This window comes from Daldinia caldariorum, assembly GCF_022478825.1.
Source record: "Daldinia caldariorum strain CBS 122874 unplaced genomic scaffold F4812scaffold_8, whole genome shotgun sequence".
NCBI classification, from domain to species: Eukaryota; Fungi; Ascomycota; class Sordariomycetes; order Xylariales; family Hypoxylaceae; genus Daldinia; species Daldinia caldariorum.
The window spans coordinates 1,032,556-1,051,760 of NW_025953044.1; the positions used below are offsets into that span (position 1 = coordinate 1,032,556).

Below are 19,205 nucleotides of genomic sequence, written 5' to 3' on the forward strand. Positions count from 1 at the left end.
ACATGCAATATAAGGATAGGAGGTACCTAACCATAAAAAACACTTCGATTTTCTAAAATGGTTCGTAAGAAACTGACCTGACTATCCAGGTCAGAAATATTAGGTGTATATAAAAGGAGAAGGCCATTAACGCCTAAACAATGTCACACGGTTAACAGACCTACGGCGTAGCCGCAACTTTTCGGAATCCCCCTTATCCTGTCCTGCAAACCGAGACATATCTCCCTTCTATCCAGCATAGAAATAGTGTTTGACGCCAGGTCCTGGAGATAGGCTACATTTGTACAAATCGCAGGCGTATAAATCTCGCAAGAACTGATTGCGCCGATGAGTGCCAGCCGCTCTACCGCCTGGAGAAGCAGCACATAATTCCGGTCTTGCCCAAGAACCAGCAGCATCCGATGAAACGAACAAAGGACATAGCTGCCGTGGCGATAAGAAGGAACTTGAAGAACTGCGCCTGTCGGTCTGACGTGGTAACCTTTAAATCAGTTAGCATACCGCCCCTCATTGTCTTATTGATGTTATGTTCAGGGGAAACTTACTCCTACACCGAATGTGGCCAGCTTATCACTAGTTACGCCCACAATGAGAGCAACGTTCGAGAACAACCACGCAACGACCAATGATGTTCGGAAAGACTTGTACGAATCCTCAAGGTCCTTGCTATCATCCTCGGGCTCCGGCTTGAAAGGAGCCAAGGCACGCTTGACTGTCTGCTCGAACTGGCTGTCGATATCCTCCTGAGGCTTGTCGATTTCTTCGATGGCCGCTTCACCCTTTTCATCTTTCACGACTTCGGCCTTCGGTAAAGCTTCGGCTTTATCTGAACCCTTGGTACCCCATGAAACATCGTGCCAGTTGTTGAAAGCGTAAACCATCAGAATGTTAATGTACGTCGACATGAGAACCAAGTACTGCGGGAACGAGTGGAACATGTGCCAGGGGTCGAGGTACATGAACGATGCGATGAAGTACAAACCAAATGTCGCCAGTAACGCGAGGATAATAATAGCCACCTCGGATTCGCCCGTAAACATGTCCTTGAGCGCATCGCCAGCACTTTCACCGCTGGGTAAACTCTCTGGTTGGAAAGCTTTCACGACTAAGTAAAGGGACAAAATGAGGACGTAGAGCTGAATAAACCCGAACAAACCAAACGATGCGATGTAAGACCACTTGGAACCCTTAGGACGGTTACCAAGGGCAAGAATGAACTGGAGAACCAGGAAGGCAATGTACAGATACTGAAGAACGAGATTGACAATGGGAGTAGCTGTGTCCCCAAAGGGCCATCCATGTTTCTCATTAGAATTTGGGCCGGGTTCTGTATGCTGTCCGACCAAATCCATAAGAACCGTTGTTGTCAGGTAATAAGATGCCAAACTGAACCAAGTGAAGGCGACGTTAACGACGTTGTAGATAAGCTGGATGTGCAGGAAGAACATGCGGACGATGTTGTGACCACTCTTGTACATACGACCGAAGTGCATCAGCGAGTACAGGGTGGCGGCGAAGGAACCGTTGAGCCAACGTCGTCGCTGGCTGATAAATTCGGGAGCACCTTCGGGCACATCAGTCTCGCCCTTGGCAGCTTTGATATACGACAGATGCCACTTGGACCCAGCCTTAGCGACAAGCTCGAAACACAAGATACGATCTTCGGCTAAGAACATGTTCTTCTTGAAGATATTCATGCCTTCGATACCCTTGGGACCGAGAATCTTGGAAAGAGTATGGTCACCATGGAAATACTGGTCTAGCGGTCGACCCATAATAGCCCGGAATCGATATGCAGAGAAAGCACCAGGCAACACAGACACGTAGCCGAAAGAACTTTCAAGAGGCTTGTCCAGAATATTAGAGATTTTGTACTCGAAGTTCTGGACGGCGACAAGAGGGTTCGTTAACTTCTTGCCGCCTTTGCCTAACATGGCGTGGATTTCACCACAAGCACCACCAAGATCTTTGTCGTTGTAGAAGCCTTCCCAAAGGGCGAGCAGTGACTTGGGTCCTGGTTTAGTACCAGCATCGAGAAGAATGCACACTTCCGGGTTTAAGATTCTGCCAAACGCATTAAATAGCCAACGGTGAGAGTTGATCTTCTTGGTATTCTTCTGCTTCAGACAGAAAATCATTTGGACGGGCGGCAAGGTCTGAGGGCTGTCATCTACCGGCCTAATAAGCTGCTGGTTCGGCGTAACGGACAGCTGGGTAGTGTACTCGAAGATGTGAGCAGCTGTCTCTTTTCCGCCAACCTCCTTTTTCACGACACCGTCCTGGAAGACACCAATGGTCGCCAATACATCCAGCGTCTCCTTGTCGGCCTTGTCGATACCGTCAAAAACGAAACAGACAACAATCTTTTGCCAGGCAGGGCCACCCTTGTTCCAGAAGGTAGATTTTTTAAGGTTGACGATGTCGCGGATATTCTGCATAACACCATGAAGAGTTCGCGAAAAAAGCTGCTTGTCTTCGTTGTAGTAGGTGATGGCGATCAGAAGCTCGGTGTGTCTGTTATACATACGAGGCCGAAGATCGTAACCATTTTTCAGAGTAAAATCATTCGGGTCGCAGGTGGCAGCCGTGTATCGCATGTTGAGGAACTCTCCACTGCCGCTCTCAGTGTCTCGATACTTAGCCTGCACGGCGTTCTTGATAGCACTCGGTACGGGATAATCGACGCTGAGAACGGATCCCTGAACTAGCTTAACCCTACGGGTAGCATAACGCTTCAACCCACCGCCGCCGCCACCGGGCTGCTGGCGACGTAGCCAACTTTCGTCGCTGTCGACCGTAGATGCAGGCCGTCCGTATCCAAAACCGGTATCCTCAAGCTGATGTCCGACATAGCCACCTCCGTACTCGCTGGTATATTGAGGTGCTGGTGACTGAGTAGGAGGAGGAGCATTCGTAGCGTAAGATTCAGAAAGACTGTAAGCCGAAACTGGGCGTGCGGGAGTTTCATTGGCACCCAACCGATCCTGTTCGTAGTGGAGACCGGGGGTTTGTCCCAGGAGATGACGCTGTGATTCATCCTCGTCTTGGTCAACAGGGGGGAGGTGATACTATATGCCATGAGGTTCAAATTAGCTGTGTGACCTTATGGATGGGTAGGTTTTCCCAAAGCGATGGTTAGAGTTAAGGTTAAACTTTACCGTGCTGCCGGCGGGCATGTCTTGAAGACGATGCCCGTCGTACTCGTCACCGCGACCACCGTTATAAGCCATTTTGACTGTCGGCTACACCAACCAGTCTTAAATGACAAGGTGACAAACCGTTTAAGGTATCGATATTTCTTGACTTTTTTTTTCTCGCTTCCCAAAGCTCGAGTTATGTCGATGTCGATCCCTCGAACACTTCACTTCTATGAGCGATGCAAGATCCAGGGGGCCACGCAAGAATCAGAGTTTCCCCCCACAGGACAAAAAAGATTAAAAAGAAAAAAAAAAGCGTCCTGTCTGCAAGCAAGTTTCTTGCAGCAAGAATAAATAATAAAAGAGGGAAAGGGTATCGAGCAGTCTAATGAATCAATCACCCGGTGCTCGAAGACATAGGGGGAGGCCTTGCGATGGGTGAAAATATGTTTTAGGTGTTTCTAAGGGGAAAGATGAAGGAAGGGCGGTCGTTCGTGTTTTTCTTTTTCAGGTTGGGATGGGATCCGCGTCGGGACGCAACCCCCCATATGATTATATGTACGAGAGGGTCGCTAAAAACCAAGTACATAAAAGGAGACATGCAGAAAAACAATAGAGGTGAGTTGGTACCTCATCTACAGGTACCCACCGCCTCCAAGCTTGACACACACATGTAGCATTTATTCGCACTTGTTTGCCAGGGCTGATGTGGCTTAGCACCAATTACAGGCGAATCAACCATTTACTTTTCACTGCATGCTCTATAAATTATCTGCGCTAACGCTGCCGCCACCCGACAATTTAATTGGCCAAAACCAAAACCTGCATACCTGTTCTCCAACCGCCAGATGCCTCAAATTTATTCATCACTTGCTCTTTATCTATGTCCCCTACATTAGGGAGTGTGTCACTTGATATAATTTTTTTTCAGGTATGTATCCAGCTCCCGTGATGGCCCAGATACTTGGTATTCATCTATGTCACACCCTGATGATATCTCTCCTATTGTATCATATAGTGTTTTGACCTGAGTAACAGGTACCTAGAGGTAAGACGATACAGTGGAGGGACGGAGGATTATCTACCTGGTAAAGCAGAGAAAAAAAACAAGAGGCATGCAGTACCTTGGAAAGCTTTACAAAGTTTTAGTTCCTTTTTTTTTTCAAGATGAATCCAACCTTCAGGCTTCAGCCACAAATTCGAGCAACTAGCAAATAGTATCGATCCGACAAGGCGCAATGCCCATGGATAGCCTACCGGACACTGCATATCGGTCAGCACAGGGATAAAGAATGAGACAAGCCGCACACAAGCATTACTCCTACCCAACATCGTTCATTGTCCTGCCTTTTTTTGTTTTTGTTTTTGTTTTTTCTCGAATTCTCTAGAGAATAACATACATACTTACCTAACCCAATACTCTTCAGAAGTGATACGCTTCAGTACCTACCTCAGGTACGTACCTAAAAGGTAATGTTATCTAACAAACGGCAGTTGGCCCCTTTTACAAGAGGCAGATTACATGGTACATGCGGAATACAAATTAAAGACAGATCTGTTAAATACATATTCTTTGTATTGTAATTTTTTCAGGGGATGATACATAGGATTATGTAGTTCGTTCGTTGGCAACCTCAGCTTTTGCTGCTAGCTTGAAACTAAGTCTCCACAAATTCCCCAATGTCCTACGTGTACTTTCGTAGGAGGTATGTTTTTTTATAGCATTGCTGAGTGAATACTACCTAACCTAATGAATGTATTTTTTTAATTCTAGATTCATGAGTTTAATAAGTAGTTTGGATTCGGTTTTACCCCTCAGCTAAAGGCTTCGAAAATCAAAATCACAACGGCCACGTGAAGTTAAAGGTAAATTTTCGTCTTACATGTTAAGGCAGCATAGGGGTCCTTTGGGGCTAAAAATAGCTAGAAATAGGAGAGCTTGCAGGTGGAGATCTTTGTAGTAGCCTCATTGGGTGGGGTATATTCCCTAGGGCAGCTACATACATTATGTACCTAGTTACCTCATATACTTTGTGGATAAAAGAATGAGGCGGTGCAAGATTCGGTGAAAATAACTTCCTCGTTGCGTTGCGTTGCGTATGCTAATCTTGTCCTGCCTCTAGGTACTAGTGCTGTCTACGTATAACTCGACGGCGCACCCCAAAGGGGTGCTGCGCTTTAATTAAGGAAACGGGCAAGATTAGGGATTTGATCCGAAGTACTTCCGAACAGGTGTAATTCTTACGCGTTTTGAAGTATTTTCCAACATTCATAAAATTTCATAAAATATTATTATTCCTCTTCCGCTTTTGGCAGGTAACAGGGATCGGAATAACCTCTTACTGGTATTTGAAGTTTGGTACGCTAGCTTAATTACTGCCCGATTTCCTAATTAAAGCGCAGCACCCCTTTGGGGTGCGCCGTCGAGTTATACGTAGACAGCACTAGTAATCCGTAATACCTATTACTATTATTTGACATTACCTAAGACCTATATATTAGATATCTTGCTAGTCTTTAACCATGCTTTCTTTCGACTACACATGCAGACATGTTAGAGGTATGTATGTGCTATAGAGTTGCTGCAGACGAGAAACTCGAAATTTTTACTTATAAACCTTGATCATCCCATACATTACTTAAACACAAGGCCGTTACCAAATGCATGGTTAACAACGAGCTAACGTTGCATCCAGCCTTACCAACGTTGTTTTATCTACATGTGAATACCGAATCTTTTTCCTCGTATAAGATGGTATGTATACTAGATTAGGTAGGTAGGTATATGCAGAAATATTACAGCTATATAATTCCTCGAGTATCGATTAAACAAAATAGTTATTGTCAAGTCATGTCGATTCATATCGCGTTCAGCCTCAGAGTTCAGAGCATCAACTTAACCCACCAGCGCCCTTGACTACCATACCGCATGAATTTATATCTTTCTTGTTGCTAAAAAATGTTGATGATCAAATTTGATGCGTTAAATAGGATCGAGAGGTTGAGGTGAACTCTCAGTGTAGGTCAAGTAGGTATTGTTTAGATGTCGGACGACGAATAAGCTAACTACCTCTAAAGTAAGTGTATCCTTATTTTATAACCGTGTCTATCCCAGTCGTGTAGGTAGAAGCCTAGCATTTCTTCATTCCTATTGTACCTATTCAGCATGTTAGTTTAAAAGTAGCTAGGTACTTATATTACTTTACTTAACAAATATGCCGACCACTACTATCCGTCCTTTTCTTCATGCGAAATTTTCTTTTATACGGTTCCCTGTCTATAAAATTCAAGATGGGAGATCTAATCCGTACCCAGTCTCTCGTAATTTTATCTGGTTATTCTAAAAAGAAAGCTACATATGGCTTAATCAATGAGCAATGGCTCTTATGAAATAATAGCAAGAAGGGTAGCGGGTAGATTTTTTATATTTTCATTTCCATCATTCCCGGAAAAGCGGCAACCAACTTCTTAAAAATCTCCGGGCGGGGAAAATACAACATTGATTGCTTGCTCACGGCGATACAATTCCATCCCCCAAGGGTCAAGCATCCAATCCGATAAAATTCTGGGCGAGGGGCCGGATCATTTAAAAGATATTGCTTCGTACAACACCAAGAACTTGATTCGGAGTACTACATACACTATTTTATCAAAATAACGCAACGCACAACACATGCAAGCAGAAGAGTACACCAGGATCATTGAACGGTCAGTGCTCAGTTGCGTAGACCTCGTAGATCCAGGAGGTTCTAGCCCTGCCTGCCTAGGGATCTATTCCGTACTAGGTTAGGTACTATATGGGACCTTTTATGTACCCGGCCGGATGTGTGTACGTGGTGCGCCAACTTGACAAAGATAAGTTCTTTTCTATTAGTTGCCTTAGTTATCTACTAGGTACCTAGTTATTCTCTATTTTTGAGAACTCTTTGAAAGAAGACGGGTTAAAGGTAGATATGCTTATCCCACCCGCCCACAAGAAGAACTTTGAAATATGGAACCAATCGACGATCTCCTCTTTGTTCTCCCGTTTTGGCACAAGTCTATTTTCAATTGTGTTTTGAACGTTTTGAGCTGTTCCTGGATCAGAAGGTACAGAATATCCTAAAAGTCCTAGAGGATTATTTAGCAGCGACTAGCGATCCAATGAGAGAGCACTATTGGCCCCTGCCAAACGAGTTTGTTTCGCCTAATTTGGCAGTTTTGCTATTCTGTACAACGTTTGCCGTGCTGGGTGACGCTGGGTAATGCTGGTTAATGCTGAGTAATAGCTACCCAGTACCTAAACTTACAGTGCTTTAGGTACCTAAAGGTTAGCACATAGAACAGTACGTACCTATAAATCGACCCATTATTCTTTCTCCTTATGGCTGTTTTGCCCAGGACAATCAATTAATGAAGCCGAATTAGACCTTGTCCGCTATGCTATGTTTCCACCTGCCCATTGGCCCCATTCCTCTTTGTAGGCTAACACTTTCACACTACCGCACTCCCACCTTTCCAGACAAGCCCCCCCCCCCCCCTCTGCCAACTCCAACCAACTTCTGCCGCACCTGTCATGCGGGATCCATCCTCGTTCAATTCTTCCCTTCTTACCAATTCTACCAATTCATCTCTCTTGTCATACTCTAACCACGCTGCAAATTCAAATTCAAAAAAAGGTATCACTCGCACAAGCTGCAATCGATACTACAGTGGTTGTTAAATGTTCTTTCCCATGGCAACCTAGGTTGCACTTATTCGACTTCATTTCTTTGAGCTAGTCTCTCTGTCACTCGTTTATCCTCCTCATCAATTAAATTATTGCCTGTAACGCCAAACGTTCCCGTGCCTCCCCCTTCTTCCGTCCCTAGTCTTAGCCAATTCGACATTTTGACGAACAACACCGAGGCTTGACGCTTCCGTGTCGTCCAATACCACTTCGCAACCATCGACGCAGAGGTGTCGGGTTCTCAGATATCAATCGCCAATCAAGACTTTCCAGCCAGACCGATCTGCAGTAGGGTCATCTCACCGCCAAGCCAAAGTCTTCAGCGTCTTGTATCATATTGTCGATCCGTATTAAGGCATTGATTCCGAGTTTCTTCCAAGTTTACATCGTCGAGTTACCTTTCACATTCGGGCGCAAAATTCCCTCTGTCAGTTACCAATGGCAGGTATTCCCGGCTTCGTTGGGGTTTCCCTAAGTAAGTTAACTCATTTACTCTGGATTGCCGTCTCTAACGCTCGAGGTCTAGACGATGATGTCCCTCCACTCTTCAAAAGACAAAATGGCTGCATAAAATGCGAGACTGGCGCGCCGACGTGTCCTCCTTGTGCCGATGATGAAATATGTCAATTTAGTATTCAGTCCTGCAACGAATGTCCTCAGGCCTTCTGTATAAAAGATCCAACCGCCGGTAGTACTGCCACCACAGCCAGTAAAGGCCCGAATGCTGGTGCGATTGCCGGTGGCGTGGTGGGAGGTTTAGCTGCTATTGCGATTATTGCCTACCTGGTCTGGAGATTCTATATCAAAAGTAAGAGATCACAGTACGAGACAGAACACTGGCAAGGAGACGTGGAACATACCAAGGAGGCTATGGGCATGCGAAATGAGTTGGATGCAGGCCGGTCGAAACGAGAATCGACACACACTGTTCACTCGATCGCATCCACCGTCCTTACTCGTGCTTCGAATATCATTCAGATTGCATACATTCCTGGCGTGACCAATCGAGCTACACCTACGTCACCTACGCTGCTTGTTCCTCCGGTGCCACCAATTCCTATCGCGCATTCAGAAAGCGGTAGTAACTCCCCCTTCGACGAGCAGCGTTTCTTCGTCCCCGGCGACCTCCGAGACTCGACGTACTCGGGCATATCAGGCTACACCGATCGTTCGTCGGTTGCCCGAACGTCATATGCTCCGCGATCAAGCGTTGCATCCACTATATACGGAAAGAATGCTATAGTATCTCCTCTCCCTGCTCAGAAGGGCAATTTCCTTAAGCCGTCTATTATCAGTGTCAAATCTCGCGCTCCCAGCAGCAATAGCGGTAGTTCAACGCCGCCCGTTCCAGCCGTCGACTACGAAAAATACGATCACCCACCTCCTTCCCCAGCCTTCAGTATCGGGGCTACCTTTTTCAAAAATGCTAGCGCATCAACTGCCACTGCCGTACGCCCTCAGATGGTCCGTGTTGGTAGCGGGCCTAAGACAGTCGATGTGAAATCGAAGTCTTCTCCTACCACTGAGGGCAATTCAGACGCCTTGGAGCAAGTTATTGAATCACACCGTGAAAGGGAGTCCAATGCAGTCACAATAATTGACGATACACCGGTCGTAGATCAGGGCCCCTTTGCGGACCCGCCTCCTCGTGCCGATAGAAATAACAGCTCCCTTAGTGCAGTAATGGGGGACTCGGTCTCGCGGATCGACAGGAGTAAATCTTTGACACAGCGGGATGGCAGCCCATTTGGCGATGAAAATGCCTTACGAGACTAATCTAGTCGCAATCTAGCATGACATCTAGCATCATGATGGGATACGGGAAATGTGCGACAAAACGGGAAATATATTCGTCTACTTAAAACTACTACTTCTGGTATTTACTTAGTCTGGACTCTTTTTTTTTCTTTGGTATTGTTAGTTGGTCGGCAACCAGCTTTTGTTGATTCTTTTCATACCACCTGCTGCGACTTGGAGATCGCGGCAGGATGAGTGCTGGGGCTGGATCTTTACGGTACGGCGTCTCGGTTTGGAGATACGAATGAAAGGGGGCAGTTATAGTGGCCCCTATGTAGATGGTTGCCAATGTCGCTATCGCTGCTGGCCTGTCTTTTGCTATGTATTGTGTTACCCTTTTCTTCGAGCCTCTGAGGTCCAGAGACGAACAATACGATCTGTTCCGACGCTGTTATTCTTGACAGTCATTATCAACGTGACTTGGATCTTATACGTCTACAGAATCATGTTAAGATGTTGCATATAGGGCAATTGTGGTGTTGCTAACCACACTTGCCCTATATCTGTCGCGTTTGTGGTTCATATTTTTTTTCTACCACGATACGACCCAAGCTTTGGGATTCTATTCGAGACGCCGGCGATCGAACTCTACTCAACAGATACCTCAGGTTAGGTATATAGCGTGCCAAATCTAAGACAATATCAAGGGCAATGTCTCGGATACAGCTCGCATCTGGTTCTATACATTGATGTCAGACGAGGTTTCTGCTCCAAATTGAAGAATCCCCAGTGATTGTGTTCTATTACGGATAGTCCTCAAACCCGCACCCAGGACCACTCGAGAACTATTGATATTGCATACCTTCTTGCCACCCTTTGCCTCAGTCTTGAACATTGTGGTCAGCGTAGTATCGAACCTGATGGTCTTTCTAGTTGAAATAACAGTTGTTAGCAGGATGTTAGGCTCATGGCATACTCGTATATGATCGCAACGGCCTGATGGTTATTTACGGTGTATGAGGTCTTGACCTCTTAATATCATCAGAACATCTACTGTAGAAGCACAGTTGGATATAATATAGGTCAGGTAGGCGCTCGTTTATATGTCTCTGACTTGAAGTTTGAGAACATGTTTAATATATAGCCGGCCTACCCAAACAAGACGTGTGTTCTTATATGCTTGTAACATGCATATCATGTCCGTTCTGAATGTGCATCCCTATATAGCTACAATAACCTACCATTCTTATGCGGATACCCCACTATAGCCTCACCAAAAGACATCAACTTTACAAAGTAATAAAAAGTCAACTTAAATGGTAAAAATATGAAATTATTTAATATTAATCAGATTTCTTTAAAATATTATCTGCATTATATTATTTTTTAATTCTTTGAGTTTATTACCCGATAAAATGGTACTAAAGTGGAAAGAAATATTTCTTCTAACAAAAAGTGTAACTTTTTGGTGGAAAACGAATTTTGTCAAATATATCTTAAAATACAACGTGAACGTCAAACTCCATTGCTTAAAAGATTATATTCTTATAAAATTTAATCATTAAATATTATAAGACAAGAAGAATTTTATTTTTACCATTTTTCTAAAGGCTGTAATAATATAATGAAGTTGCTAAGTTTTGGTGGGAAAATAGTGGGTGTCCGCATAAGATTGGTAGATTACTGTATATATATATCTACCTTATACCTTACTATGACTGGTTGCCGACGTATCACGATGCTTATGCCGAGGTGTAAGGTCATTTTGGGGGTCCGAGGAAGACTCGCACTGCAGGCTTCGCTTGCTTGCTGCATACATCCGTCGTCGGACTGGAGAGGCGTTTAGGTATAACAGTAAGGAGTAAATAGAAGAAGGGTGAATCAGACAAGAGAGACGAGGTCTATATCAGAGTATAGGTACTCTTCTTATACAGAGACCCAAACATAGCAGCAATTTTTGTACTCCCCCGCCACTGGAAACATTAGGTTGGGTATATTTTAATTGAAGATGGGAGTAGAACTGTATGCAAGGCAGATGTGACAGGACATGATATAGCATTATAAATCGAACGATTGTCTTTAGTTTCGTTGGACTTTTGAATATACCAAATTCGAATCTAGCAATGCAGCTTCTATTTCATTGACGTACCCATTTAAACAAGCGTGGTAAGCAGCCAGTCACTACGCACTCACATTTGTCCTCATTTTCGACAGCTTTCTCTACCTAGTATTCTGAGAGTATCTCTTACCACTGCTTATATTCTACTCTTGTTGCTCATCCCTACTATCGCCCATCCCGGCGCCCCTCACAAGCTAGCGTAGGATAAATGAGACGGAGTTCCATGTCTGCAAAGATAGGCAGCTAAATGGATGTAGGTTGATAAGTCTATAAAGCGAGCATATAGTTTCCCTATGCCAGGTAGGTTTATTGGCATAGTACCTGTTAGTATCCGACTGTGTCTAAGTACCACCGAGGATCAACATCTCCTATACATCACGAATAGTGCCTCCATCGAGTCTAAGTTAATCTACCTGGGTTTCTAGATTCACTTAGAAGCTCTAGACCTATGCACGTACCCGTATACCGCATCTTCCCCTCAGCTACCTTGGGCACCTGGTATAAGGTATCAGTGTAAGCAGGTATATCGGTATCCTGCAGCTGCAGCTGCAGCTTATATAGCTGTCCTACACCTCCGGTAGTTGCATACATCGGCCGGAATTAACTTAGAGTATTCCCGCAGATATGCACCTGTATGTACGAGGTAGGTACTTACATTTAGACCGCTATTACTCAATATTTGAGTGTGGCCTGATAGGATGATATGTTTTTAGATAGGTGAAGTGACGGTTAAGAGTAACCCTACCTCATATAAACATAATAGGGGAGGGTTCAGTTGCTGAGCGACTTAGAACAGCCACTACAAAGCAATGAACATTACAAATATAGAGCCTATCTCTCGGATACCTTAACCAAAGTTGTTCTTTCTTTCCTCGTATTGAGATAGATCTACGTATGACCCGGCCAACCAGAGCTGTGCCTTCGCCTCTTTAATACTGTTGACGGCATAACTATCAACGGTAAAGGGCTACTATTTCAAGTATCCTACGCAGGGACCGAGGGTATTACGGCTCGTCCTGGTGGATCCATGAAGAGACATATCTGAGCCTAGATTAGATGTGCTGTTAATGTATCCTGTAAGAAATTTTTTAGGTCAGTCCAAGAGTTCAATGGTGCCAGCACATCTCATCCTAGTAAAGTTCTTACGCAGACACGTGGTGTGTTATCCTTATGATAGGCTTGAATTCGGTTAGCTAAGCTAAGGGTCTATACGACTAGGCTAATAGGAAATACCATTCTAAACTATTTGATTTGGGCAAAAGGGGTGTTTGCAGGTTAACTTGTTGTCTCTTATAACGCCGTGCTGTAAGTCTACACTGGATGATGCGTTATGAGTCCTACGATATCACATACCCTAAGGACACTTTAGCTTTCCATAAGAGGTAGGAAAGCTCATCACTCAACCTTCTTGTTCCTGTTTAATGGCTAAATTTGGCTATAAGTGTAGGTGAATGGGAACGGTAGACTCTGAGAAATACTAGGTAGTTGAGACTTGGTAGATATCATATACCTAGCCGAAGCAGAGAATACATTTGTATAAGATTGATAGGTAACTACGTACATAAGACAATACCTAAAGCACAACATGTCTAAAAGGAATTACCCAAGTTGGCAGCTCGGAATCACGCCAAACCGGAAGACGAATGTAACTCCGGATTACTATTTCCTTCTGGAATGATTGCTCAGCTACCTACATAGGGTAGGTACCCTAGGTACCCAACCCAAGGATACTTCATCACCTACGGATGTATCGTACGAGAAGAGGGAAAGGGGGGTCAGTTAATTGAACCCTTAGATCTGTTGAATGCACTCCGCATTCTAGAAGGGTCAGTATCTATGACAAACACGCTTACTCTGCATAGGATTCTGCATAGACAATATTGCTTTCCCTGCAGGCAAAGCGGTCTGATTATCTACCCAGATTTTCAGGGGACGACCACCCACGTAGAGGCATGCAGCAGGCTCAGCAGTCGTGGGGGGACTTGTGAGAAACATGACACACGCCAACCACCTATGCAGAGTGACGTACGTACATACACCCCATCTATGTGACATGAATCTTCCCGGTCCAGAGACGGGCAAAGATGGAATGTTTTCTCGTAGTGGTCGATATTTTTGGGCAAGAGGTGTCTTTCCATGCGATAACTCAATCGGCACATACCTGCAGGATTTATCAAGATATATCGAGATATCAGAAGTGGGAATAGCACTACGACTTCTATTTATAACACAGATCAAGACAAATCACCGCTGGTAAGTAATACGAATATTTCCCAAGTCATGCTAGACCTACCGCATAAAGCAAAGGCGCCCCACACAAGACAACTCAGAAACTCCCCGGATACGCAATCCCACGGCTCAGCTGAAGAATAGACACGGCTGGATTCCCTGACGTTAGAGAGGAAAGTCTGCTCGCAGGAGCGAAAACGCCGAACGATAAAGCCCGAAATTATGTGGGGATTAGTAAGGAAAAGAACGCAAATAATGGCTTCAAAGACGAAAGGAATCATCTCTCTCCCTCTTTCTCTTCCGCCTACCCGTCGCACGGCGTCCGAGCAACACACAAGAGGGATGTAGGATAGAAAGACAACAACATAAAGGCCGAGGCACAGCCCCGAAGGAATCGGCCGATAAGTTCACAGCCGACGGGGGAAGGGATGTGTTTTCTAGAATTATTCCAGCGCCTTCGGCGTAAACCAACTCCATCCATTCCAGACGCTGACGGAACAATGAGGACGAACGAGAAGAAGAAAAGAAGCAAGAACGCCGTGTTGGTCAAACCTACATACCCGTCCGTAACTACCGAATATTGTTAAAAGGGCACCCCCCCGCGAGCGCGCGCGCGCGCAAACGCACGAACCAGCATAGACTCGCTGTCGGGAAGGATCTCGACCCCTGGGCGATTGTCGCTGCTCGCCACACTGGTCGCCGATAAGTGTGGAAAAAAAAAAGGAAGACAAGACGGGACGGGCCGACCGAGAAAGGAAGGAGAATAAAACGAAACCAACGCACGGATTCATGGATGGGATGGGATGGATGGGGAACAAAAACAAACCACACCACGGAAATGGAGGAAAGGGGAAAACACAGCCGTCTTTCTCTTCTTCAAATCCCGAGAATTTCTTTCTTTCTCTCTCCCTGTCTCTCTATCTCGAACTCCGCGCGGCGGACTTGGAAGTCGGTTTGGTTATATTACCTTAGGTAGGTACACCAGCTGACCGGTCGATAGGTTTAATTGCGGCCGGTTTTATTTCTGCGGCGCGGGATGAAACGGTATGAGGTATGTTGTAGATATACTACTACTTACGTACTGGTTCGTTCCCTCTTTTTGCAGTAGCAGAACGGTGAATGTGTCCTTGTAACAATAAATACTTCCTACTATGGGCTGGGCAGGCCTTTTTTTTTTTTTAATTTTTTTTTCTTTTACCACGTGTCGATGTGGTACCGCTCGCTTGTCCAGATGCCTGTTATATCTACATGCTCCCGACCAAAGCCCACACCCTAGACGTTAGTGTACTATATTGTACTGTACAATAGGTACAACACGCCTTCGTGGTGAAGGATTGGGATGCTGGACGTTCGGGAGCAGAGAAGCTCAAGGGGGTATTATGATTCGATGGCACTTAACCCTCTTGGAAGGACCTTTGTAGCTTCTATGTAGCATGGTCCCCACCGTACGAAATTACGAGCATTCGAGGGGTGGAAGGAGGGGGGAGAGACTAGGAAGATTATTGCCCGTAGATTTGGGAATTGAATAGGTTAGACCCCTAAACCGCGTCCGTGGCATTGGGAAGATTTGAGCTGTGGGGTTGGTATAACCACGCGTACATAGTATGGTCCTGTCGTCCGGTGTGTCAAGGGCCTTTCCCTTACCGTGGGGCCGTGGATGCTTGTCTAACTGTAATAATTAGGGAGGGAGGGTCCTTCAGAGCCGCCTATGTATTTGGTCATAGCAGTATATGGGAAAGGGAACATATGATAATGGGTGCTCAAGCGCTGGGCTGAGATCTAGCAGAAAACGTCAAGATGTTCCCGCATGATATGTCAGTACTAAGTCTGCAAGAAGCAGAAAGGGACAATCCCGCGATGACTCTTCATTCGGTGGAAGACGGGTTAGAGATCACCGGGGGGGCTAGTAAGTAGAACCCTACACCCTCGGACACAACTCCGTAATACTATTTACATGTTGGAAATAGGCGCAGGTGTTAAAACACATGTCGGATAAACTATTGAAGTGAATGAATGCCTAGAAACTAATCTGCAGTCAATAATGAGAGAAAAAAAAGACAAACTTGGTAACCGGACTTGTTACCAATGATGAGCGACAGGGCTTAACGAAATACTACCTAGTGTTGAAGTTGCTTCCTAGTCCGAAAAGGTATAACGCAACCCTTGGCGGTATAGAAAATTTCCTTCTCCCTATTCTCCCTTCATTCGCTTGTTTAACTCTTTTCATTAAAGTAAAATATCTAGAAAACGCTCGACCTTCCGCTTTGGCTCCGTAATCCCCATAAGGCTACTTCCATGACTTAACATGCTACTAAGTCGGTAACGTGCAATATTTTCTTTAGCAATTCAATATTAATGAAACATAAGACTGGGCTAGGTAAGATTACCCAGTATAGGGGGTTGGTTATACTACGGATTTTCTCCGGCCTGTTGTCAGACGTGGTAGTATCCAGTGATTCAGCGATCTGCGAAACTCGTGGGGCAAGGGAGGAGGAATAAGGAATGCCGGGAGAGGTCTACATGTAGAAATGCGAATCGCGGTCACGCCTTGTAAGCAAACACGACACGACAAGCCGCGCCCGGCTCCGGATAAACCGGTAGCGCGTTCCCACTCGAGGCCGACGGGATGTGAATGGGATCGGGTGGTTGCGGGAATAGCCGAGCGTTGGCAGCTGTAGTCCGCCAGTCTTACGACAGATTTTAGATGTCGACCGCTTCGTTGTCACCAGAAGAGCGGGCGTACGATTCTCGGCGTCATCCCAAGTGTCCAGAACCAAGTTTAACCCGACGATCCTAGCTTGACGAGGTTTCCAAACTGACTAAGATTGACAAGGCATAGGCTGGGTGTTATGAGGTAGTGTACCTAATGTATGCTTGTGTTCACCTCCCTAGTATTGTAGAGGTTAAAAGTACCTACTAGGTTAAGCGGGATGTGATAGGATAGCTCATCTAATGCCATGTCTTAACAGGAGATGGCTCCCGCAGTTATCAGATTCTGGCACCAAGATCGTGTCCGTTATTATCAAGGGACGAACCATGACACAAAGGGACACGGACTGCACGCAAGCCGTGCCACCTCGGGTTGAATTTCCGCGTTCCGGCAGGCAAGCCAGGACCCGAGAAATTGCGGAATGCGCAAAGTCCCCCTTGATATGAAATGGTTACCTTATTCTCACCTACCTGGTAGATCTTCTAGGTAGTCCGGGAAGACACCCTTGCACAATCTGCATGGATCGATTGGTTTAAGCTGCCGTAGAACCAATTGTATTGTACAATGTATTCAGGTATTTTACTATTTTACTACATGTCAGTATGTATGCCATTAGGTAGTATTGGAGGGTGCATACCTAGGTACCTAGGTAGAAAGTGAAGCCCGAAGTATGTGGTAAAACATATTCTTACATGTTTTGGTTCCGGCTGTCGTTTAACTAAGGAGTGTCCGCTTTCCGCTCCCCGCCTCTCTTATGAGAGACTTGGCACGTCGCTAGACTTCGATTTGGGTTCTAGGTAAATCTATATCTACCTCTAATCTACTAGTCTACAGGTAATATTATCATGTAAACATACCTTGGGTACTCTTTGCCTAGGTACCTACCTAGGTAGGTAGGTAGGTACCTTAGATAGGTAAGGTAAGGTATATGGCTAGTTCTAAGGGGTAGCTGTGAAGCGTATACAAAGAGACTAAAGACCATGCGACAAGACTTTCAAGCGGCCTCTTCTGCGGCCACGACATATCGATACATGCTTGTATGCAAGTAGTACCGGCAGACAATCATACTTACATATGTACCTAAGGTCCCAAAGACGAGCTACTGTGCTAGGTATGCTGGTATGTAGAACACACCTAGAATAACGAGTGCCGAGGACAGGTCCCGTTCTCATCTGAGGCATGGGATTGGCCACGCTCGCGATGCATCCAGCTAAGCTATGTCATAGTCCAAGTAGCATGCCTAACATCCTAGGTATGTACTACCGACGCTGCCCGGGTTCAGAGGTGCAAGGGAAGCAAGCCCCAAAGTCTATACGTCTCACAACAGCTGCCGCGGTAATGGGATCATAATAATTCGATGATTTTTACGCTGACAGGTTGTACAACATGTTGGGTTCGTATAGAAAAACAAAAGTACATGCGAAGATATTGATGGTACATGATAAAAGTAGAGGGCAACGCAAGATACGCCAACACTTCCCCTGGGCAACTAACCATGCCCAGACTCGATGTTGGTGCCGACATGTCGGATGCCGTCACGTCACCGTCGAGGATTTTCATCCGTAGCCATAGCCGTCGTAGCTTACTTCATTGTGTACCTCCATCATCGATCACCTGTACCTAGGTAACCAGTGTATTTATTGTATTGTATTGTATTGTATTGTACATGCAGCTTGTAGCTCGTAGCTCGCGCGGCTAAGTAGGTAAACACGGGGCCGAGAAGAAGCTCCCTTGTCGCTACGGTTATTAAGATAATATTAGGTGGTATTCGCCGCCCCAGACGCACGTAAATGCGTATATGTACATACATGCTATGCCATGCTATGCCATGCTATGCCATGCTATGCATGCAAAGGAGACACCATCCCCACGATGAAGACGAGCTCACCACCGTCAGGAGGTACACTCGAGTTGTTTTCTACCTATGACCTGTGCTGTGACTTACCCACAATACCGCGTTACTAGTAGCAGGTAGCTCGCTTGCTTAGAGCTATGATGATCTCCCGGCAATGTCTTGTTTTGCTTCCTTTCCCTAGCTCCTAGCCGGTAGCGTCTGTTCGGTTTAGATGCCGAGCCCAGACAGGGTCACCTTATTACCGTACCAGAGCCTACCTGAACAAGGTACAATTTTATGTTGGTCTAATACCAACTACAAGGAGTTGGTGCCTAATGACAAAAAGGATTCCCCACAAAGCTTGCGACCTTTTGTTCAAAAAAGCCAGGACTGTTTACTGTTTTGAGACGGCCTAGACGCTTTTTGATTGGCGTCCGCTTTCCTCTGACACCACCAAACTGCATAGAAAACCTCTCTTACTATGTTATGTACAGCTGTCCATAATTATGCGAACTATGATTCTCCCCTCTACCTACCTTAGGTTAGGTACCTAACCTAAGGTAAGTATTGCACATTAAAGCCCACTCGATCAGTAAATCGGAAGCCCAACCACCAATATTCTATAACTCTACAACTTCTCGCCGTTCCATCAAAATGAAAAGTCATCAGAAAAAAAAACCCCCTTTGCCCGAGGTGAGTTTCGCAATCATCGGTAAGGTCACCGTTTATCG

General features: G+C 45.4%; 4 protein-coding genes across 4 annotated transcripts; 1 reads left to right on the forward strand and 3 right to left on the reverse strand.

The window, feature by feature from the left end:
- Positions 1-23: 23 nt before the first annotated feature.
- Positions 24-3,778, reverse strand: F4812DRAFT_428611 (glycosyltransferase family 2 protein). Its single transcript, XM_047934205.1, has 3 exons — positions 3,159-3,778; positions 546-3,068; positions 24-481 (listed from the first exon to the last, which is right to left on the reverse strand). Exons 1-3 carry the CDS (start codon positions 3,228-3,230, stop codon positions 344-346), a joined length of 2,733 nt encoding a protein of 910 aa, XP_047790353.1. The 5' UTR covers positions 3,231-3,778; the 3' UTR covers positions 24-343.
- A 4,396-nt stretch (positions 3,779-8,174) lies between these two features.
- F4812DRAFT_388099 (uncharacterized protein) lies at positions 8,175-9,754 on the forward strand. The gene is made up of 2 exons (XM_047932088.1): positions 8,175-8,320; positions 8,372-9,754. Exons 1-2 carry the CDS (start codon positions 8,284-8,286, stop codon positions 9,619-9,621), a joined length of 1,287 nt encoding a protein of 428 aa, XP_047790354.1. The 5' UTR covers positions 8,175-8,283; the 3' UTR covers positions 9,622-9,754.
- A 3,654-nt stretch (positions 9,755-13,408) lies between these two features.
- On the reverse strand, positions 13,409-13,851 carry F4812DRAFT_388140 (uncharacterized protein). Its single transcript, XM_047932089.1, has one exon. It carries the CDS (start codon positions 13,754-13,756, stop codon positions 13,529-13,531), a length of 228 nt encoding a protein of 75 aa, XP_047790355.1. The 5' UTR covers positions 13,757-13,851; the 3' UTR covers positions 13,409-13,528.
- F4812DRAFT_388148 (uncharacterized protein) lies at positions 13,846-14,292 on the reverse strand. The gene has a single exon (XM_047932090.1). It carries the CDS (start codon positions 14,209-14,211, stop codon positions 13,936-13,938), a length of 276 nt encoding a protein of 91 aa, XP_047790356.1. The 5' UTR covers positions 14,212-14,292; the 3' UTR covers positions 13,846-13,935.
- Positions 14,293-19,205: the final 4,913 nt, after the last annotated feature.